Raw genomic sequence first — 23,996 nt, forward strand, 5'->3', positions numbered from 1 at the left:
CACACGCACACACACACACACACACTCTTTTTCTCTCTATATGCCTCCCTTCCTTGATGGTAGTGGTGGTGAACTTGTTTATGTTATGGGGCCAATGGCAGCTCTCATGATACCTGGTCTCTCCATTTCCTGAGCCTTTCCAGATTTCTGGAACACTTTCCCTTTCCAAGTTAGTGATCATCTCTCCATTTTATCTTAATTTCTGTGATTTGGAGTTACATTCATACTCTGATTGCATCAAAGATAGTTTGTGCTTGTTGCTTATTTTCTTTGTTGTTTTGGGGTGATTGCTAAGAAGAGAAGTAGGCAGACAAGTTTTACTTTATTCTATACCAGCGCATTTGTTAACCATCAGCATCTTTCTCTGTTTTCCAGGTAGCAGAGTACGGGGAATTTATAAGAAATATGCTAGATAACTTCCTAAGTGTCTTTGGGGGAAATGAATGCTTTCAAGAAATTACAACAGTTTTAAACATTCACGTACCATTCGGTTAACACATTTATTGAGTATGTACTATGCGTAAGCCTTGGACACTGCTCTGGGCATAGAAAAAAGGCAATCTCTGATCTCAAAAAGCTCACTTCCTGGGTGAGGAGAAGAGTTAGTACAGAGTGGCAGGTTCTGTGATTAGGTAAACCAAGGCTGCTCAGGGGAGCCATGTGCAGGAGGGGAAGAAGAGGAAAGATTCAAGGTGTGTTCTCTAGAGGAGATAATGCCTGCGCTAAAGATGAGTAGTAGTACCAAGCAAAGGAAGAGACTTTTGTAAAACGCAATGTTCTGTTACAGATTTACAGAGTAAATTTGTGGCCAAAGAAAATGAAGTACAGAGTCTTCACAGTAAGCTTACAGATACCTTGGTATCAAAACAACAGTTGGAGCAAAGACTAATGCAGTTAATGGAATCGGAGCAAAAAAGGGTGACCAAAGAAGAATCTTTACAGATGCAAGTTCAGGTATCTGATTTTCCCTTGCTTTTATTTTATTTAATTTTTTAATTTTTTTAAACGTTTATTTTTGAGAGAGAGCACAAGTACGGGAGAGAGAAGGGAAGACAGAAGATCTGAAGCAGGCTCTATGCTGAGAGCAGCAAGCCAGATATGGGGCTCGAACTCACAAACTGTGAGATCATGACCTGAGCCAAACCCAGATGCTCAACTGACTGAGCTACCTAGGTGCCCCTAATTTTCCCTCTTTTTAAAAAATAAAGGTGGGCAGTGGCTGGATGTGTCTCTGTAGAAGAGAAAAGTTGGTCTACTTTATCCTAATTCTGGAGTGCTGATGAGTAATTATAGCTTAATCTTTAAGCAGTTGTCATGATATGGTGTGTTTGTGTGCTTAAAGATGTCCTCTTTAAGCACAGTTTTAAATTCTTTGTGTTAGATTATGAACAGCACAACTTATTATTAATTTATACCTTATAAATCAACTCTCAAAATAGATGCCTAGTGATTGTTTAAATTATGCCTTTTGGAATCTAAGAATGCCTTTTTAAAGATAAGCAGAAGTTTATACCTTATTTTGTTCATATATGTTGGTGTATTTGTTAACAGCACACTTTTCTCCTCTCTCCTTTTTGGTTGCTATTTATGAAAGGATATTTTGGAGCAGAACGAGGCTTTGAAAGCTCAAATTCAACAATTCCATTCCCAGATAGCAGCCCAGGTAATCGTGCTTTTTTAAATGTTGTTTATCATTACTAACAGCTGCTGCTTTTTGTTTCCTTACTGATAGCTTCCTAGCCATGTAAATAGTCATCTGAATGCCTGTTGAGTGCCAAGCACAGGATTAGTAGTTGGGAGACTAGTCATTCAACAGTGATGATCCTGATTGCTCAGCACTCTGATAATTATGTATAGTGCTATGGGAAAATACCAAGAAAGAAATCCAAATCCAACTAATGGAGAGTTTTTACCATAGGAGGAAAAAATGTTGATAATCTTGACACAAAACAGAAGAAATTGGCCAAATGGTGTTAAGAATAGTGGTTTATGTATTAAAAATGCTTGCTGAATATTAACTAGCCATAAGGGAAAACTTTATATACCCTCAGAGGGTAGCAGTATGTTAATATAATATATATTAATCTCAGGTTATATATGCAAAAATTCACTTTAAAACTTATACTTCTGTTTAGTAAGTGGGAATACCTTCCAGAGTTTTGCAAGTTGTGTTGTTAGACCTGTTACTCTTTGGCAACATTGCTGTGCCACATAGATATATTTTAAAGCATATATTTCTATAATACAACATTAAGAAAAAGAAAAACTTCTAAGTACTTATTTCTCAGTACTTACTATATACATACTGTGAATTTCGGTTTCAATTCCTCAACTTTAAAATTCGAAAAATTGTAGAGAAAGTATTAGCTTAGAATAGAAGTCACTTTTCTGTGTTAAAAAGCAGTTTTAATGTTAACAGTTTGTTTTTAAGGTTTATGCAAAGTCAAACTCCCAAACTTTTGGGACATTTTTGTTTTTTTCTAGTTGCTTTCTTTGTAGAAACTATCATCTAAAATGAATTGGGTAAGAATTATTTACTATAGGAAAGGGTGTCTATATATATGAAATATACATGTATATATAAATTATCAACTCAGTGGATTGAAATCTTGTTATTAGCTGAGAGGTAGCTCTAGAAAATTTATCAGGAATTAAATATTTAGAGACTGCTACCAGTATGTTTTTGAAAAGTGAAGATGAGCATGTGTATTACCAAATGACTCGGTTGTTACCTTAATCATGAACTGTATCATTTCATTATTGGAAATAGTTACTAAGATAAGATGAAAAATGGCCTTTCTGGATATTTTTCCTATGTATTTGTTACTTGTCAGTTATACAGTTCCCAGGCCTGGCAGTTTGTTTTATTTGAACTGTTCTGTGCTATCTAATTCCTTAATACTGTTTGTTAGTGATCAAAGTTGCTTTCAGAATAATAGCTACTATTTATTGAACATTCATGATGGGCCAGATACTCCTCTAACAACTTGATGTACATTAATTTCTTTTAATTTTTGAAGCTCTATTTGATTATTGTACAACTTTTAAACTTTCTTTTAAATGCTTTTATGTTGACACTGTTCTTCTTTCTTAGACCTCTGCTTCAGTTCTGGCAGAAGAATTACATAAAGTGTAAGCCTGCCTTTCTACACTTCTCTTATAATTACTTAGTTACCACTAACTGATACCTGTTTTATCAACACTTAGGATTTACTTTATGTTCTAACTTGTTCCGAAAATACTCCCAACTAGATTTGGAGCGACTTTGCTCTCCTCCCTCCATCAGTGAGTTGAGTTCCTAAACATTGCACATTTTGTGTTTTATGTCCTTATTGTAAAAGAGTTGAGGAACCTTTCTTTTATTTGGACTTTAGCAGTTATGTAAGAGAGAATTGTGATTTGAGATTAATGGAAGTAAATTACTTTTGTGTCTAATAAGTAGTTGTACCCACTCTGTATCTTAACTATATGGTGGTATACCCAAAACAAGGTTCTGTTTTTAGTGTATTGTTTAATTTGCTTAGACATGAATTGCTCGAGTTCAGAAGACCTGAAATCTGGCTTTGGCATTGCCAGGTTTGTAAGCTTAAACAAATTACTTCTTTTCACCTCAAGTTTTAAAATAGGGGTATGTATTTTAGGGAGTTGTAGTAATACATATGATAGTTATTACTAAACTGAAAGGAGCTATAGAAATGGAGGGTATGGCTACATGAGAAACGATTTAAATAAGCATGACAACATTTAAGGCTTTTAATCCCTTGAGCTGTGACTTGACTTGTAAACGTTTATTCAATGTACAAATGTATTTCCTGTTAAAGGATTGCTGAAAAGGATAAGCAGATAAAACAGACCGAAGATTCTTTAGCAAATGAACATGATCATTTAACAAGTAAAGAGGAGGAACTTAAGGTACAGTAATTCTTACAAATGGCAACAGTATTTTATAGGCATTGAATTTGTGATGGTAATCAGTATGAATGTCTATCAAGAATGGAAAATACCCTGCATTCATTTTAAAAGTGTCTATGTCTTTTCTACAAAATCCTCTTTAGCCTTCTAAGAAAAGTTGAGAAGATTTTTCTCATATGCTATAATTCACGGTAATTTGGGAAACATGCTACGTAACAGGATATGGTTTCTCTTTCTGTTTTAAGAAATTGTAATTTGAGACCTTTGCTTAGGTAGAAGAGATGCTTTACAAACTTTAGGGTTAATTATATTAAATATTTTTTTAATATTTTTCCTTCTTGTAGGATACACAAAATATGAATTTCTTATTAAAAGCTGAAGTGCAAAAGTTACAGGCGCTGGCAAATGAACAGGTAGGTAAATCTTCATTGCTGTTGAACATTCACCTCAGAATTTCACTTAGTCTATACTTACTTGCATTGGTATTACAAGTCCTAATTTCATATTCATAGTAAATATAATGGTTACTTGTGTTCACCTAATGTTTATTGTTGAAAGCCTCTTCTATTTGACCATGACTCTCACAACCCACCTAGATATTGCTGTTTTCATGTTGAAACTAGTGTTCGATCGAATGAGTTGATCACTTTTAGGGTCTCCAAGGAATCCGTTACAACATTCTTAATGTGCTGATTTGTTTTAGCCTTCTGCCGTTGAATCAAAAAACTGTATACCTTTATTAGGGTAAAATTTGATCAGTGAGAAGTATAGAATATTGGGACAGCAAAAAGTATTACAGACATCTGTAGGATATTGCTTTAACTTTTATTTACTCCCAGATATATGAAAATGTAGCTTTTCAGTATATAAAACTAAGTGAACAAATAGTTTTGAGTGTTTCCTGAGAAATAATGCAGTTCTCATTTCATTTCAAACACAGGCTGCTGCTGCACGTGAACTGGAGAAGGTGCAGAAAAGGTGATTGAAGTATTGCTGTATATGGAGCCATCCTACATTTATGTTCAATTGCAGAAATTACTGCTACTCATAACTGATAGTTGTGCATGTAATTTGTGTAAACTTTATGAATGTATGAAGTATTTCAATTGATTTTCTTTCTCGTAGTATTCATGTTAAGGATGATCAAATAAGATTGCTTGAAGAACAGCTGCAATGTGAAATTTCAAACAAAATGGAAGAATTTAAGGTGTGTGATTAAGCTTGTCAACTGAGCTTAGAACGACCTTATACGATTTCAGTTGAAGTGAATCTAGAAATACTAGGTTTTTGTTTTTTTTTTTATTTAAGAGAGTATGCTAGTGAGCATGAGCCGGGGGAGGGGCAGAGGGCTGGAGAGAGAGAGAGAGAGAGAGAGAGAGAGAGAGAGAGAGAGAGAGAGAGAGAGAGAGAGAGAATATGAATATCCAAGGCAGGCTCTGTGCTCTGCATCGCTGAGCCAAAATCAACCCACTGAGCCACCTAGGTGTCCCCTAGAAATACTAGTTTTTATATGAAATCAGTCTGATGCAGTGTGACTATAGTTTATTTGGGGGCTTTTACAACCAGTGCATTTTATCATGTACTTCTTGTCTAGACTATCTTATCTGTTCCTTTTTTTGTTTGTTTTTTAATGTTTGTTTATTTTTTTTTGAGAGAGAGCACAAACGGGGGGAGGGGTAGTGAGAGAGAGGGAGACACAGAATCTGAAGCAGGCTCCAGGCTGTGAGCTGTCAGCACAGAGCCTGATGCAGGGCTCGAACTCAGGAAGGGCGAGATCATGACCTGAGCCACCCAGGTGCCCCACGGACTATCTTATCTGTTCTTATAATAGACGTTTGAAACTCGTTTTCCCTCAGTGTTTGCAGTTTTTAGTTTGTGATGGTTTTAACTGCCTCCATTGTGCTAGTTTCTGGTCATGGCTGCTCAGCTTGAGGATTGTAAAGCATTCTTATCACCAGGGTGCATCTCTTCATGTGCATGAGATTTGCATTCTTCTTTTTGCATTTATTTTATTTTTTTAGATATGTTTTATGTTTATTTAGTTTTGAGAGCGAGAGACAGCATGAGTGGGGGAGGGGCAGAGAGAGAGAGGGAGATGCAGAATCCGAAGCAGGCTCCAGGCTCTGAGCCTTCAGCACAGAGCCCGATGTGGAGTTCCATCCCATGGACTGTGACATCATGACCTCAGCCCAAGTTGGACGCCTAACCGATTGAGCCACCCAGGCGCCCCTTTTTGCATTTATTTTATAAGAATCCCATATATACTCACTTATCAAGGCAGGATTTCCCAGAATCCAGTGGCACAAACTGAATTCTTTGAAATACACATGAAATAATTCTAAGCACAGTGTTAATACTGTTTTCAGATAAAGCACGTGACTGAATTGGGGGCTCAGTAGAAACTGATGATTTTGATTTTCATTGTGATGAAATTTAAAGTGGGGTTCATGAGTACACGCCTAAAACAATTCTTGAGACGTTTGGTGCAAAAGGTGATTTTATTAAAGCGTGGGGACATGACCCGGGGGCAGAAAGAACTGCACTGGGATTGTGAGGTGTGACCATATACTTTTAAGTTTGTGGAGGGAGTGGGGGAAGTAAGTTTCTAGGGAATTTTGAAGCAAGGCTTTCAGGATCTTGAAGGGACTAGCTGCTGTTAAGATAAGGTTACTTTTAGTTTTTAATGAAACATAAACATTAAGGCACCAAGGCAGCAATGAGTTTCTTGAGGAAGGTCACGCTCTGCATGTTTCAGTTTATCAGTGGGCTGCAAGTTGTAAGGAAATTTAATTTAAGCTACATTTCTCTTACCTTTGTTTCCCTCATCAATTGTACATGTACTTTATGTATTAGTACTGTGTTTCTGTGTTTTGGAAATATATATTCATTGAAACTGGAAAATGAAACCACATGAGATTTGTATTCTTACATTTGTATATAATTCACCTGTCACTTTATGAGTACTTGAATAATATGGGTTTTTTTTTTTAACCCATTCAGATGATTGCTTGGTTACCTTTTCTTAATAAAACAGTAAACTCTGAGATTCTTTCTTTCAGATTCTAAATGACCAAAACAAAGCATTACAGTTAGAAGTTCAGAAGCTACAGACTCTTGTTTCTGAACAGGTAAGGCTTTTGTGAATCACAGGGTAGAACTATCTAATATTAACAAGATCTGGTTCTTCTTAAATATTAACCAACGCATTTTACTTAAGGGATAGATAGGTCTTTTCATTGCATTTCTATTCATCTTGTGCTTATCAGGTGCCTAAATTAAGGGAAATAGAATTTTTCTTCCCTGAGAGGAAGCTAATGCTAACCTCCTATTTATAAGCACTTTAAAAAAAAGTGTAATAGGATACATAAAAAGCATTTAAGTCCTTTTGATACAGTTGGCTCTCAGGATAAAAGTCCTTACATTTTTGGAGCCTCACCTTTTTCTCTAAGGCAACAGTGGCTTCTTAAAAAGAGAGTAAGTAGGCTTAACACTTGCTATCAGCACTTAAAAGCAATTATGTTGATCAAATTGCTTAACCCTTCTGAGACCTTTCATTCCAAGACTTTCACATTGAGATGTTATTTACATCATGAATATGTTAGATTTAAATGGGGAAGTTTATGTATAGTGTTTAGCCTGGTACTTGGCCTTTAACAGGTATCTTAAACCTTAATTCCTCTCCCTTTGGATATTTATTTTTTCATCTCCTCTCTACCCTCTACTGTCATCATACTTTTTTCTGTATTTTTAGCAAGCCATCGAAATTATATAGTGGTCTGAGTAAGCATGGCTCCATAAACTAGAGTCCCAGGCAATGTCCATTGTATGGCTTTTCCTAAGAGTTAGTTGCCTTCAGACTTTTCTTATACATAACTCTTCAAATTCCAGTGTTAAAAATATTCTAGAAACTCTTGATATTAGATGACACATTAAAATAGAAACTTTGAATGTTGCTCTAACAGTGTTAAATTTGGGAACCTGTATTAGAAGCTGAAGTTATGATAGCACATAAGTGCAAATGATAGCACTTCTTTTCACAGATGCATGCTCTCTTTTTTATTTTAAAATTTACATTATGCGGATATTAAATTGGTTTAGCTACTAAGCTGTGCCAAATACTGTGGAAGTATTTCGTTCACATCTCTTTACTTTTCAAGAAATAATCTACTTTTTTCCTCCCCTTCTTGAATATGATAGTAAGTGCCTTGCATAATCTTTACTACTTTGTATATGCTTTATCCTTGCAAACAAAAGGCAGTAGAGGAGATAATGCTAAACTGATGATATTTAGTACAGTGCAGGGACATGACTTCATGCCAGTGTAATGCTAAAGTAATATTTAAGGTTTATTCTTAAATCTTATTCTCATTTCCCTTGTGGTGGCATAGTTTATAAGAGATCTATTTCATCAAATCTGAGACTTTTCCCCCCTCCTAGTTTCTGGTTACAGTTTAGCTGGCAGCATCTAAAATTTTAGTAGCAACATAAAATACTATGTGTGAGATGCAACATTAATGACTAGGATTAGGTGAAGTAGGATTGATAATTTTTGGTTGTGTTAATTTTTACCCAGAAAAGCAGAATGTAAATTTTGGGTTGGTTATCAGAGATTCTGAGTCACCTATTTCAATATATAAGCTTTTAAATACTTTCTAAAATTAACTTCATAGAAGGTAAAACAAATGTCTAGAAACAGATGAATCTGCCCTGGAATTCCAGTATTAAAGGTGTTGGTTACTTTCACTTACATTTAAGCCAAAAACCTGAATCTTTACAAATCTTTTAACTTTAAAATCTTTTAATATTTTAGTTCTGTACTAAAAATGTATTCTCCCTGATTAGGTAAGAACAAAATCACTAGCCTCAAATTTTTCTTTTTCCTTAAAGATTGTATGAGGACTTAAGAATTGCCATTCTAATATCTTACGTAAAATCCCCCATCATGTGTGTGAAAGTTGATATTAAAAAAGAAAATCCTCTAATTTCTACCTTAACTGAGTCAGCCTTCCACCTACTGCTAAGGTTTCTGTGTACTTTTAGATATTCTGTTAAAATGACAACCTTTAACATGTGATAGATTTTGGAATGAAGAATAGTCCAATTTAATCCAAGGAACAAAACTTTATATCTAAATTAAAAAAATGTATTTAAAAGAATTTGATAGGAGGGAAAACTGGTACTAATTTAAGATTTTCTCTTTGGCAATTCTTAGAATTTTTCTTGTTCTTAAAGCTCTGTCTTTTAAAAATAGTTTAGAAAGCGTATAACTAGGATGGGTATGTTTTGGTTGTGGTTGTAACTTCTCTCAACTTGGCAGACCATAGAACCATCTTTGGCTTTTTCTCTGTTCATTTTTATTGCTATTGCTAGTGAAAGGAGAGAGAAAAATTAGTGTAATCTTAATTTCTTTCATTTCCACCTTTTTTTTTAACCCCTTCCTACCCAGCAGTCAGAATTCCAAGTGACAGTTGAGAGATGAACAGTCTAGTTACATAAAAAAAAGTTCAGTCCTTTTGCTCTTTGGATTTTTATCTGGGAGAAAAAGATTGAGCTTATTGAAACAGGAACCAGTAATGGTGCCTAGTTGTTGTTTCTTCAGGTGTAGGAAGCAGAAAGACAACAAATACCAGGTAAGGTAACCTGTTCATACACTAAAGAAGGGAAGGCTCCATTTGGATGCAGGCCTGTGGATGATGATACAAATAAATCAGTTACTAAGATCTCATTTATTCAGAATAAAATAAACTTCTGGGGAGGCAGGGTTCTGAAGTATCTTTTCTTTTTTCTTTCTTTTTTTTCTTTTTAAGCTCTTTTTAACAAAAGAGCAGGGTTTTCATTCTTATTTTGGTAGATTTTAAAGATTCAGTGATCAGAATTATTAAGTAAAAACTATAAGGAGTAGGAAATTTTTCTTTTTGTCCTGTTGCCTGGTTGTATATTATTGTAGAGGGATTTATTATTGCGTAAATTGTAGTTTTGGAGAACATCTAGGGAGAACAGAATTGGATTAGATTAGGCCAATTATGTATAAAGGAAAAAGGTTGGATAGATGTTAAACTGGTCAGTTTTTTAGAATTATTTGATGAGCTGTTGACCAAGAGTATTTGTTACACTGTAACCTTGTTAAAGGAAATTGATTTCATTACATATTTATGAATGGAGTCTGTTGGATATTGTCCTACATGCTGAAGCTACAGACATGAATGAGACTTGGTTCCTGTTCTCAAGAATGTGGCTTAGTGTGGAGACAGAGGTGTCATACAGAAAAGTAAGATGAATAAAATTCTTGAACTGTGGTACAGGTTTAGAGGAAGAGATAATAAATGCTATCTGGAGGAGAGTGAGGGTGAAGAGGCACCACAGAGAAGGAACAACTAAACCCGATATTGAAAAAAATTGCCCAACCCCTGACGGGAAGTTCAAGCTAAGGGGATACAGTGTTAAAAATCATGGGAATGTATGCCAGACTGGTGTATTCACAGTATACTGGCATGTTGTGGAAGTGTAAAGTTTGAGGTGTAAGTAGAGAAAGATTGGCTAAGACCCAATTATGAAGGACTTTGTATGCTGTTTAAGGACCATGAACTTGATCTAGCCTGTTTATAGTAAACCTCTGAAGGGTATTACAAGGATGAATAAATGTTTTGTCTAACATTTTAGATCACTCTGGTAACAATGAAGTGTTTGAATTTGTGTGGGGGAGAAGTATGTAGGACTAAAGATATAATACAATAAATGATTAAGGTGCAGATAATAGTGTTAAAAGTTTTTGTTGTTTTTTTTTTTTGAGATATAATTGACATATAGCAAATTAGTTTCAGGTGTACAGCATAATGACTTACATGTGTATAGAATGTGAAATGATCACAACAAGTCTAGTTAATAGTTAACATTCATCATCATGCATAGTTACAAATTTTTTGTTAAATCTTTATGTGAGATGGCATTCATCAAAAATAAAAATGGACAAAAAACCCATCTTGATAGATTTATAAACTTATTATATGATTTATTTTCATAGTTTATAAACCTGACTTAATATACTTTTGACAGCTCCTGTTTCTTTTCTAATGATAGGAAAGTTTTTCCCATTGGGATGTTCTTCCTGTACCCCTCACAAAATAATCCTTACAGACTATAGGCAGAGAGAAGGATTGTATGGTATTTTGATATTTGAGATGAGTGAAACTGAGGGCCTAACCTCAGGCATTGAAGCAAAGGGGACTACTTTTAGAAATATGTAAGAAGTAGAGTCTTAGGACTTGGATTTAGCAACGGAAAAATTAATAGTATTTGTGAAAAATGGTTACAATAAAATTGGGGGAAAAGTAAGAAACTAGCAAAATTCAAAGAGTACCAGCGGGAACTGGGATGGGCAGAAAAAATGTTCAAGGAAAAAGACCCCAAGCCTGTTTTGGTAGGCTGCTTAATTGCCTGAAGGCTTGGAAATGCCAAGGGGGAAGAAAGCCCGTCTTCTGGACACAAATTATAGCAGTGCGGACTTCTGTGTTTCTGGGGAGATGCTAGAAGGAAAGTGGTTAAAAGTAGCAGTTAACTTTCATGTTTTAATGCTTTACAAGGAAAATACGTTCATGGGTTGCTTCTGCAGTTTACAATCTGTTTTAAAACATTCTGTATGTTTTAAGTGGAATCACATAATATTTACATGTTAAAAGTTCATTGATTTGTACACAGGATTTTTGCACTTGCTCATATATATGTTGTATCATAGTTTTAAAAAAGTCAATTATAAGAAGAAAGAACAAAGTCTCTTTCCTGGCCTTCAAGGCTTTAGAGCTTTGGGTTTTTTATATTTGAAGAATTGAATTGATATAGAAGAAGCAAGTTCTCTTCTTATTCTTAAGGTTTTCTTTTATAGTAATTAAAAAATTATAAGGTTCTAATTCATTTTGCTAGCCCATATTATGCCTATCTTTTTTCTGTGTCTTTTTTGTAATTGCTTCTCTACTGTCTTGTGTTTTCTGAATTAAATAGTTCTTTAATTATCAGCAGTCTTCAAGTGTGGATTGCCTTCCTAAATTTTGGATCTAATTAAAACTAAATAATTTTCATAGAATTCTGTTTCTGAACTAGTTTTACCTCATCAAACTTGGTAAAATTAAACTTTTTTCTTTTTTTGGTAATTTTTATTTTAGCCTAATAAAGATGTTGTGGAACAAATGGAAAAATGGTGAGAGTTTAAAATTTTCTTTTTATATTTTAATGACTCATTTCTACCAAATTTGAGGTAACAGAATTACTAACTATATTAATCTAGGTTGTTAAAATGCTCTTTGTACTTCATAATGGAAGAGGGTGATATGCTGTTGAGTGATTTGGGCTTATGTTAGGTTTGTGGCATTATGTGTGGTGGTGATTTTGTTTAGGCTAGCATGTAAGCATGTATTACTTGAACATGTTTTACTTACTGTTAAAGAAGAAGTACCCTTAGACCATGATCAGAGATCCTCACAAACCTTTGTAGAATTAAGTTTATAAGAAATGATGGACACAGGAATTGATTGATGTAAAATATTTAGCAGTAATAGCATTTACCTTGAAAAATAGTTAATTCATATGTTTTAAATTTGTAATTTAGCATTCAAGAAAAAGATGAGAAGTTGAAGACAGTGGAAGAATTACTTGAAACTGGACTTATTCAGGTGGCCACAAAAGAGGAGGAACTGAATGTAAAGCATTTTATAGATTTGTTTTTCTTATGGGGTAGTTAGTGAACGTGAAGGAGATTTACTATAATTTTAGATTTTCCCCATAGCTTTTGAAACTTCATATTAGTTATCCACATTTTATGAATATATCTTTTTTCATGAAATGTAACATTTTATTAGGAATACCAAAATGTGTAGTTGATTGTAGCATTCACTGTCTTAATGAAATAGATACTGTTTTTATGGTTTATATATGCTTCCTTTCTTCCACCCTTGCCCAAATTATAACCAAATGATAACTAGCAGACTTCATAAGTTCATGAGGTAGTATTGGAAGCCAGGGAAAGGAGAGTCTACAGTAGTGTTTTGTGATTATCATTAGCCTTAACTGACTTGACTCCTTCTTTCTGGAAGAAATGTTAAAAAGATGTATCTGAGTTTAGGGGGAGAAATGACTTGATAAGTGGTATACAACATGCTGTTAAAGTGGTGGAAACATAAGCAGAAATACTTGTGGGCATAAATGAATTAAAGATCCATTTGGCTATCTCTAGAAGTTAGAGAATTATAGACATGAGTGACAAGGAGATTTCTGGACCTTCTAGAGATGGAAAGAAGCAGCTTAAGAAAAATGAGAAGGTAGGGTATTTTGAAGATAGCTAATTTTTTAGAAAGTAAAAGTATGTTGTGCTTATGTGTCTTTGTAAAAGGCAATAAGAACAGAAAATTCATCTCTGACGAAAGAAGTTCAAGACTTAAAGGCTAAGCAAAATGATCAGGTAGTGTATTCAGTAGATCTTGCAACTGTTCTCTTTTAAAACAATGTTCTCTTTTAAACAATGGACAAACCTGTTTTGTTCAAATAGAGCAAATCTGTTGTTAATTCCTCCCTTCACCAGTGTGGAATTGTCAGAGTTTTCATCTGAATGGTTAGGGACTTAATTAACAGTACTAGAAGCTACATTTCATTGAATGCTGACTTGTACACCAGACACTGGGTAGAGTACTCTAGATAGGATGTCATTGCTGCTTACTACGGCAGTAAAAGGTTTTGTTTTGCGTATACAAGTATAATGCAAGACTCTAAGTAGCAGTAGAAGAAGCTCTCTGAAATTGGGCAGTTTCCTAGTTATTTTTTCTTTTTATGTGGTTAGAATTATTAATTGAATAATTGTAACTTGTTATCTATTGATTTTTCTTAACTGTAAATACCCTTAAAGCTACTTACTTTCAGAGTGCTTTTCATTTTCATTATTATGACATTTAAAAAAATTCTAGAAAGAATTAATTCCTGGGTTTACTTTTCTCATTTGGATTTTGGTATAGTGGAAAATTTAAGGATAATATACTTTTCTGTTTCTGAATTCATTTATATTTTGAGCAGATTACTAAGTAGGATGCCCTCCTATTTCCAGGTTTCTTTTGCATCTCTAGTTGAAGAACTGAAGAAAGTGTAAGTAATGACCTTTTTAAACTGGTCTTTCTCTTTTGGTCCATTTTCTTAGTGCTCGTGAATCTTGTTTTATTGTGCAATTGAGACAGTTGATGTATGTTAATAGTTTAACCTTCCACTCTAGAATTTTTTGCTGGTGGATTAAGAGAATTTAGCTGTGCTTCCTTAGGGTAGTGTGGTTGCTAAAACATCTATTTCTATAATCGATTCCATTTATTTTCTGCACTTAGGGCATCAAATTATTAATTTTCTCTTTTTGCAGTAAGAACAGTAAGAACAGGTTATACTGGATAGAGAGATCATGTACCCTCTTGAGGTGTCTATGAGTTTGATGCCATTATTGTGTAGAAGTTCTGCCACTGCTTTCAGAATCTGGAAGCCAATATTGTTGAGAGGAACTTGATTGTCCCTAGTATTCTTCAGGGTATTCTTAACATCCTCTGTGCACTTTCAGAGAATGTCACCTGCTTCTCTTTGTGTGCATAGGCTTTAGCCATCTGGTATATCCTGATTAATTCTCATTTAGAAAGACTTAAGTATTTTTTTTTTTTTTTCCTTCTTATCTGCAAGATACATTGCTATCTTACTTAAAATGGGAAGAGTTGGTTTGGATGGCACTATTCATGATTTGGTTCTGTTATGTCTTGGTGGATCTTCATATTTCTATTAAAGTTTAATACTGCATTTCTTCATCTAAGGATCCATGAAAAGGATGGAAAGATCAAGTCTGTGGAAGAGCTTCTGGAAGCAGAAGTTCTCAAAGTTGCTAATAAGGAGAAAACTATTCAGGTATTGAGAAAGAGAAAATTGTGTGTTTTGTATTTTTGTTTATCAACTTAGTGAATATCATTTAATTTCATGTGTTTGTCTGTACATTGCATTTTATGTCAATTTCTATGTTTCCATTGTCCAATCTTGTCTGTTTTGTCATTGTCAAGGATTTGAAACAGGAAATAGAGGCTCTAAAAGAAGAAATAGGAAATATCCAGCTTGAAAAGGCTCAACAGGTAAAAATCCCAGAGCCATAGCATGACAGATTTATTAGTGTATGTGTATTTATGAGCTATTTGGTTTTTTTCTTGTTACTCAGAAAAAAACTTTCAGTAGTGTGCTGTAAGTATTTTGGGTTATGTGCTTTTTATTTATTTTTTGCCTGATTTGAGAAAGTGTTCTTGATATCAATGTATTTTTTAACTCTTAAAGATTCTTTTCTAGAAGTTTTGTGTATTAATGTTTCATTTTAGTTTGCCAACTTAAATACAAAACAGTTTGGTAAATCTTTTTAACCTTTTTGTTTTTTTTAAATTGCATGGATCAAAATGTTTTGTTATAGAATATTGCTCAACCTTTGCCTGTAGAACCAAGTAAAACTTCATTGGGGGATTTCAGAGGTAGCTGGGATTACCGGACATTTAGGGTGTGGGTGAATTTAATCTGATAAAGCTTCATTGAAAAAATGGTGAGATTGTGTGGACGAGATGATTCATCCAACAATTATTCAACGATATTTCCTGAGTTCCTCCTACTTGTGAAAACACTATGTTAGTGATTGAAGATAATGTGTTGAACAAAACAGGGTATGATGAAAATATCACAGTTCTCTAATATAGATTGAGAGATGAGGAAAGTCTCTTGAGGAACCGACATCTAAGCCAAAATCTGAAAGGACGGTGAAGAGAGTGAGGGATAAAATGTAGTATTGAACTACTGTGTATGATGAGAAAAGCAGGACAAAGTAGAGTACTGTTGAGTAGTTGTCCTTGAAGAGCTCTGATATGGTAGGGAGGTATATGTACAGTTAATACTCTATAATTTTCACAACTTGAGAATTAACACATTATTCAGACTTACTGTTCATATTTTTATTTTGTTACTCTTACTGTCATTGGAAACCAGAGAAGGCAAAATCAAAACACATCTCATTTTGGCATGAATAATTCAGCTAGGATTTTTTTTTTAATGTTTATTTATTGTGAGAGAGAGAGAAGTGCGTGCGTGTGCGCACCTATGAGTGGGGGAAGGGCAGAGAGGGTGGAGGAGAAAGAGAGAATCCCAAGTAGGCTCTGTGCTGACAGTGCAGAGGCAGGGATTGATTGCACAAACCTGGAGATCATGACCTGAGCCAAAATCAAGAGTTGGATGCTTAATGGACTGAGCCACCCAGCTGTCCCTCAGCTAGGATCTTTGTAATTTAAAGTGTACACCTTTTAAAGCTTATCATAAGGCTTAAGGTAAATTGAAAGGATTATAAATTGCTTTTTTTCTGAAAGGTTTTTTCTTTGTATTTCAGTTGTCTATCACCACTCAAATTCAGGAGCTTCAGAACTTGTAAGTACCATTTCTTTCATTTTCCTTTAATATCTCTTTTCCACAAGTTAAATACAAGTATATGCAAGTCAAATACAAATCAAATGCAATTATAATGAAAATCATAACTTCTTTTTAATTTCAAGTAATATTTTTAGGAATATGAATATCTCAAAAAGCTCTCATGGTCTTAAGTTTTCCATTGGGATTTAACTTACAGACTTTATGATGGGAATGGGGATAGTGTGGGAAGTCTTATTTTTCATAATTTATAATCCGAATATGACCTCAAACTGAGATGTTGCTTTTTGCCTATTTTAATAGCCACTGTGAAACTGGCTATATAATTCATAGCCAGACCAGTGATGATAAGCTGTCTAAATTCACTGGTATTGGCCTAAACAGAATGATATGGGATGAGAGTAGGGCTACTCTAATTTATTCAAGATCTGGATCTGCAGTGATAGATGGAATTTCTTTCTTTAATTATCCTATACTTCTTAACTTATTATCTGCAAAATCACGTTGGCCTGTATACTTAAAATATTTATTTTTTAGTTTATTTTGTATCAGCCTGGGCTGTAAATACAACCTAAAATCTTTTACAGTCTCCACTTTTGTTTGTATAGTCCTATAACATTTTCACTGATGCTTCTTATTAACTTATTGTCAGATTAAAAGGAAAGGAGGAACAGATGAATACCATGAAGATTGTTTTAGAAGAGAAGGAGAAAGACATAGCCAGTAGAGCGAAATGGTTGCAGGTGAGAAGTCAAAAACAAAAATAAACACTTTTTTTTATACCTGAATGTCAATTCAGTTCATACCAATTCTTTTTCAGGATCTTCAAGAAGAAAATGAATCTTTAAAAGCTCATGTTCAGGAGATAGCACAACATAACTTGAAAGAGGTATAGTATAAACAGATTACTAGCATATTACATAAGAAATGAGAAATCTCTTTTTTACTGTACTAGAAAATAAATTGAGTTTCCTTGTCATAAAAATTGGTTTATCATAATTTTGTTGTTGATAGAATAAATTAAATTTTATCTTTGTTAGGTCTTTCTGCCTGATTTGTCAACCTAAGTTTAAAAGTATTACCTATCCTTTTTCACTCATACTTCAGTATCTGTGTTTAGTTGTTATATTAATCTGTAATCCTTTAAGAGGTGGATATTAAAAATTGAGTTAAAGTTCATTCTGTCTGTTTTATAAACAGCCTAATTTTAACATTTAATTACATTTTTATTTTATTGGTGAATGATTATGTATGTATGTGTAATATGTGTGTGTGTGTGTATGTATGTATTGGTAGTACCTGATCTTTTAATGTTAGAATTAAAAACGTGAATCTGTTTCTTAGGCATGTTCTGCATCACGATTTGAAGAACTTGAGACCGTGTAAGTATAATTTTAGCCAGCATTTTAAAAGAGGAACTTCTCATAATTTTCCAGAAAGCACTTATTCAAGTGCTTTCTGGAAAAAAACTCATATTGAGTTTCTTTTAAGTCATTTTTTGTTAAATTAGGAATTATGGCCCAGAGGCAAAAAAAAAAAAGGGGGGGGGGGGCAGTCTCTGTTTGGCATAATAAAAAAGAGGCCTTTTAAGTGCTTTCAGATACCTGGAGACTATTCTTTCCAAGCCCTTCAAATCCATTTTCTGATACTTTCTTTCTGCTAATATAGACTGGTTTTATTTAAAGTCTTTTTTTTTTTTAAAACAAAGTATGCAATTATTCTAAAGACAGGTTAAATTTGTTTCAAATTGAAATCATTGTATTTGAAAGTATAACAGCTCTGAATCAACCAGAAGATAATCTTAGTTACAGCCTTGATGAAGATGATTGAATCTTTCTAGAAAAGTAACTTGCTTATTGAAGAGAATAGTATCTGTTGTCCTATCAGTTATGCTGTGCTGAATACTAAAAATATTAAATCTGATCACCAGTCTTTATAGATGTTTATACTAGAAAATTTTTACCTTATAAAGTCTTCTTTTAAGCTAAATCAGTCTACAGTGGTAAGAAAGATATCTGGACTTCATCTTTTTGGCACACTATAAAATTAACAGATTTTGCTTTGATGTGATGCTGTCAGTCTTTATTGATATTTAAGAAGAGGCCCTTTGAAAATATGTCTTTAAAAGTAAGGTATTGAGGATATCAGGTCATTGTCTTTTTGGAGACAAAGGAGATGTCTCCTCTTGATACTAAAATTCTTTTTTTTTTTTATTTAAAAAAAAAATTTTTTTTTTTTAACGTTTATTTATTTTTGAGACAGAGAGAGATAGAGCATGAACAGGGGAGGGGCAGAGAGAGAGGGAGACACAGAATCGGAAACAGGCTCCAGGCTCTGAGCTGTCGGCACAGAGCCCAACGCGGGGCTCGAACTCACGGACCGTGAGATCATGACCTGAGCCGAAGTCAGACACTCAACCGACCGAGCCACCCAGGCGCCCCGACACTAAAATTCTTATATGTGTAACATAATTGTTTATCTTGGAGGCCTTGTGTAACTGTTAAGGTGCTTTTGTTCATTTGCTAATAGAGAGCTTGGAGACACATTTGGGGTCCATTTGTAATAGGTATTTAGGTCATTAAAGAATGTGTTTTTAGATTTATTGCTACATCATATTTTTCTTTTTTTAATTAATAGAATTTGGTTGGGGGGGAGCAATTTTAGGTTTACAGAAAAAACTGAAAGTACAGAGTTCCTGTATACCCCCCTACCCCCACTCAATTTCTGTTGTTTATTCTTGCAGTAGTGTGGTATGTTTGTTAGAATTGGTAAACCAGTGTTGACATACTGTTATTAACTAAAGTCTGTAGTTTCCCTTAGGGTGTTGTACATTCTGTGGGTTCTGAGGAATGTATAATGACATGTATCTATCATTACAGTATCATACAAAATAGTTTCACTTTCCTAAAAATCTCCTGGCTCTACCTGTTCATCCCTTCCTTCCTCTAACCTCCATCCCCAATCTTTGGCTACCACTGATCTCCATAATTACCGTCTCCATAATTTTGCCTTTTCCAGAATGTCATATAGTTGGAATCATACAGAATGTAGCCTTTCAGAATAGCTTCTTTCACTTAGCAGTATGTATTTAAGTTTTGCTGGGGTTTTCCCCGCCCCCCCCGCCCCCCCCCCCCCCCCCCCCCCGCCCCCTGACTTTTAATCCTGTTCTTCATGTGTGCTCTTTTGTCATTTTTCCTGTAGACTTATAAACATCTTGAAATTCTTTTTACTTTCTACATTACGGTGGGACAAAAATAACGTTCATTTCAACAAATATTTGAGAGTCTGTTACAGGCCCTCTGGCACTGGGAATACTGAAATGGCCAAGATGGGTTCCTGCCCTGAGGAAATAGATAAACAGACCATTTTAATAGCATTAAGTGCTACTCTAGAGGTCTGTTGAATAGGGTGACAAGGGCAATTGGGATTCACTTGAGCTAGATAGAGTAAGATTTATGCCTATGCTGGCTAAGGGAGAACCAGATTAAATTATACGTAGCATCTCTTCACAAAGGCTTGGGCATATTGTAAATTCCCAGGTCAACTAATTATGGCTTTATTTTTTTTATTTTAGATTTTTCTCCTAGATAAAGCCATACTTAAGAAATGTTAACTATGAAATAAAGTGTAGCAGTTTTATGATGTACTTTGAGTTGAGTGATTCTGGGAATAATATCTTTTAAAACAAATTTATAAGTTGGTATAATATGGGGCGAAAGAGCTGTTAGGCATTGTTTCTGCTATCATTTTTTTTTTTTATAGATGATATAGAAGTCTGTCCTTTTTTATGTGTATAACTGAATCAGATCTTTGTAAAAATTCTAGGTTGAAAGAAAAGGAAAATGAAATGAAGAGAATAGAAACTGTACTAAAAGAGAGAGAGAGTGATCTTTCTAGCAGAACAAAGCTGTTACAGGTGAATATATTTAATTAAAATTAATTATTGCGTGATTTGTCTTTGCATGTTTTAAACAATTTTAACTACACAAAAAATAGGATAGAGACTCTTTCTTCCCAGGCAGATACTGGGTCTCATTCCTAAGAAAACTATCAATTATTTGTATATATTTTGAGAAAGTGCCCATGCATAAAATATGTGTGTAGGTGTGTACTTGTTTTTTAAACACACTGTTTAACCATGCACACGTTTGTATTTGGCTTTTCTCCCTCAATTATTAATGTTTTTGAAATCTTTCCACATAAGCACGTTTCTGTCTTCAACTTTCTTTTAAATGTTTATTTTTGAGAGAGAGAGAGAGTACGAGTTGGGGAGGGGGGAAGAGAGGAGGGTACAGAGGATATGAAGCTGTCTCCATGCTGCCTGCAGAGAGCCCAGAGTGGGGCTGGAACTCGCCAACTGTGAGGTCATAACCTGAGTGGAAGTTGGCCGCTTAACCGACTGAGCCACCCAGGTGCCCCTCTCACTTCAACTTTTAATAGCTTCATGGTATTCTCTTGTATCATCTGTCCTCATTTATATAACCAATCCTGATTTACAGATGCCTGGATTATTTAGAGTTGTGTTTCCTGTTACAACAGTGAATATCCTTAAACACACATTTTTAATACTTTTGCCTGTATTTAAAATTCCAGGAAGTGAATTTTGGGGTCAAAGGTTTATGCGGTTTCTTTTTTCTTTTTGAAAGAGGTAGTTAAAATTGAAAACCCGTATCTCTTCATCTTGTAGCTAATATTGAACATACTTACAGAACATTGATTTGAAATGATAGCAAATTGCAGATGGCTGCATTGTCCCAACTGCTCTTGCTCACATTTCATGCTCCAAGTGTTGGTTCGGTTAAATTCTCTCTCTCCCAAGTGGATTCATTTTTAATTTTGTTAGATAATGCTAAGTCGCCCTCCAAAAGTGGTTTTTACAAGTTTACACCAATAGAGGGCCATTTCCTTTTCATCTTCTCCCAACATTGACAGAGATGAAAACATTTGATACTCTGCTTGAAAGATAGTGGGATTATTTTAATTTGTATTTGATTGTGAGAGAGGGTAAGTACTCTTCATTTGTCTATTAATTGGCCTTCAGTTTTTCTTACATTTTTCCTCTAGATTGACTTTTTCTTATTAATTTATAACATTTTTTTATATAATAAGGGAAATTATTAGCCTTTTGTCATATGAGAAGTGATTTGTTTTTTTAAGTTTTTCTTTTTATTTAATAGTTATTTCTCCTCCTTTTTGGAATTTTAAAACTTTTATGTGCTCAAATATAAGTAATTTCCTGAGTGTCAAGTCTTGGAATGAAAGGTATCTTTCACTCTATAATCATAAAAATATTTTCATGTGTTTCGATATGTTTATAATTTACTTTTTTGTTTGATGTCTTACGTATATGTAATTTTTTTAAGTTATGAGAATAACATTTCAACCTTGAAAAAAATGCTAGCCACATTACTAAATAATCCATTATTATTTTACTGCAGTGGTTCTGCCCCCCAGGGGACATTTAGCAATATCTAGAGACTTTTTGGTTGTCACAGCGGTGGAGAGCTGCTACTGCATATAGTGAATGGAGGCCATGGATACTGCTAAACCTCCTACAGTGTACAGGCCAGTCCTATCAGCAGAGAAATAGCCAGCCCAAAATGTTACTAGAACTTGCCCTACTGATCTGAAATGTCACCCCATACTAAATTCTTATAGGTATTTAGATCTGTTTCTGGATCCTGTTTTCTTCCAGTGAGACTGCCCACTCCCAGATTGGTACTGAATAATTTAATTATTCTAATCTTATACTGTGTTTTAATATAGGGCTTATTACTTTTAATATTCTCACTTGAAAAAAATTATTACTATTTTAGAATTTTCCTGGCTTGTATGGTATGTTTCAAAAGTTTATATGGAAAATAAAATCTCTGCACAGGTATTCATGTTAAAATTTTTTTTTTAAATAGGAAGTACAGGATGAAAACAAATTGTACAAATCTGAAATCGAGCAGCTTAAGCAACAGAACTACCAACAGGTAGGTACTGTTAGGTGGCTTGCCTTTCATTTATGTGGTGAAAAGTTACATAATTCAGACTGTCGATAAGTATTCTTACCATTATGCCTTTTTATTGAAAATAAAGTATGTTGGTTTATGTATCAAATTTCTTTAAAAAATTTTGCTATGTCATATCCAAAGGAATATATAATTTATAAAGCATACACAAATAATGTTACTATCTATATTCCAGCTCTGTTATATATGTGTGTGTGTATGTTTTCAGATCCTCCAGAATGCTTTTCTTAGCAAGTCCATTAAAATCCTATCATAGTTAAATGTAGGTGTATACCATTTTCCCTTTCCCTTCAGTAAAAATATGAGTAATTGGAGAGAAACTAGAAAATGTGTAATATTATCAGTAATAGTTTACCACTATTTAAAATACTTTTTCAAGGCGTAATTCTTCTTGGTAAAAATAAAATGGAAATACGTTTTTTTTTTTAAAGATGTTACCAATATATCCTTTCAATTATTTTCTGAATGTATATAAACTAGAAAGTATTATGAAGGGCAAAAGAATTTGTCCCTCTCAGCAAGGAGATTACAGTATAGTAGTTTAGTATGAAAGGTTATAATCTTCAAGGTATATAAATACTGTATGTTGTGTACTTTTGCACGTTACGTAAAATTAACTTTCTGTTACATGCAAGTTAACTTTTCTTAGTTTTTCTTTTAACTTCACTTATGTTATTTGGACTTTTGGAAGCTTAATATAGTCAATATGAATTGTATAGTAGGAAAATTTAATGTGTTACCTCAGTGCTTTGCACATGCTAGGAAGTTGATAAATACTTGTTAAGTGAAGAACTTAAGTATGTAGTGACAATGATTTGATTTAGTATTCAGTACATTTTTTTTTTAATTTTTTTTTTTTTCAACGTTTATTTATTTTTGGGACAGAGAGAGACAGAGCATGAACGGGGGAGGGGCAGAGAGAGAGGGAGACACAGAATCGGAAACAGGCTCCAGGCTCTGAGCCATCAGCCCAGAGCCTGACGCGGGGCTTGAACTCACGGACCGCGAGATCGTGACCTGGCTGAAGTCGGACGCTTAACCAACTGCGCCACCCAGGCGCCCCAGTACTCAGTACATTTTTAAAATGTATACATATTTTTATTAAAATTACTTGGTGACAGGCATACAGAATATATAGTATTTTTACCTTTGTTGTCTTAATTTATATCTGAGAAGAGTTTAATTTTTTGTGGTCTTCTAGAAAGCTTTACTTTGAAATAATATTTAACTCTTTTAACAGGCCTCATCTTTTCCTCCACATGAAGAACTATTAAAAGTGTAAGTAATAATTTTGATTCACAGTTGGGGAAGTGGTAATTGTTTTTATGTGCTAAACAGTTCTCAGATAAGCAATTTAACTATAAATGGCACCTAATTTTTCTAATTCTATTTAGATTTCTTGCACCTGCAGGTCACTAGAGTTTAGCTGTGCCCTTGGCTGAACTGATGTACCTTTTTATGGTGTTTAGAGTTTAGTTGAGGGAGATTTTGAGGTTTTTAGGCATTCAGAAAACATCTGAATAAAGTTAAATTGTATTTTCTTTTTTTTTTTTATTTTTTTATTTTTTTATTTTTTTAATTTTTTTTTTTCAACGTTTATTTATTTTTGGGACAGAG

At 34.1% G+C, this 23,996-nt stretch overlaps 1 protein-coding gene across 10 annotated transcripts in view; it reads left to right on the top strand.

Annotated features, from left to right (window-relative positions):
* KTN1 (kinectin 1) overlaps nt 1-23,996 on the top strand; it is a 109,468-nt gene that overhangs the window by 59,921 nt on the left and 25,551 nt on the right. For 6 of the 10 annotated variants that reach the window (XM_045451050.1, XM_045451054.1, XM_045451055.1 and 3 more), the window contains exons 11-31: nt 788-954; nt 1,595-1,663; nt 3,095-3,132; nt 3,822-3,912; nt 4,257-4,325; nt 4,853-4,890; nt 5,038-5,119; nt 6,972-7,040; nt 12,069-12,103; nt 12,512-12,602; nt 13,292-13,360; nt 13,997-14,034; nt 14,733-14,823; nt 14,973-15,041; nt 16,325-16,362; nt 17,015-17,105; nt 17,183-17,251; nt 17,707-17,744; nt 20,188-20,278; nt 22,272-22,340; nt 23,620-23,657. In XM_045451050.1, coding sequence (XP_045307006.1) covers nt 788-954; nt 1,595-1,663; nt 3,095-3,132; nt 3,822-3,912; nt 4,257-4,325; nt 4,853-4,890; nt 5,038-5,119; nt 6,972-7,040; nt 12,069-12,103; nt 12,512-12,602; nt 13,292-13,360; nt 13,997-14,034; nt 14,733-14,823; nt 14,973-15,041; nt 16,325-16,362; nt 17,015-17,105; nt 17,183-17,251; nt 17,707-17,744; nt 20,188-20,278; nt 22,272-22,340; nt 23,620-23,657 — 1,450 coding nt within the window. The remainder of the gene's footprint in view (nt 1-787; nt 955-1,594; nt 1,664-3,094; nt 3,133-3,821; nt 3,913-4,256; nt 4,326-4,852; nt 4,891-5,037; nt 5,120-6,971; nt 7,041-12,068; nt 12,104-12,511; nt 12,603-13,291; nt 13,361-13,996; nt 14,035-14,732; nt 14,824-14,972; nt 15,042-16,324; nt 16,363-17,014; nt 17,106-17,182; nt 17,252-17,706; nt 17,745-20,187; nt 20,279-22,271; nt 22,341-23,619; nt 23,658-23,996) is intronic. The other 4 variants (XM_045451053.1, XM_045451057.1, XM_045451052.1 and 1 more) reach the window with 2 other exon arrangements.

The sequence above is a fragment of the Leopardus geoffroyi genome, chromosome B3, assembly GCF_018350155.1.
Source record: "Leopardus geoffroyi isolate Oge1 chromosome B3, O.geoffroyi_Oge1_pat1.0, whole genome shotgun sequence".
NCBI classification, from domain to species: domain Eukaryota; kingdom Metazoa; phylum Chordata; class Mammalia; order Carnivora; family Felidae; genus Leopardus; species Leopardus geoffroyi.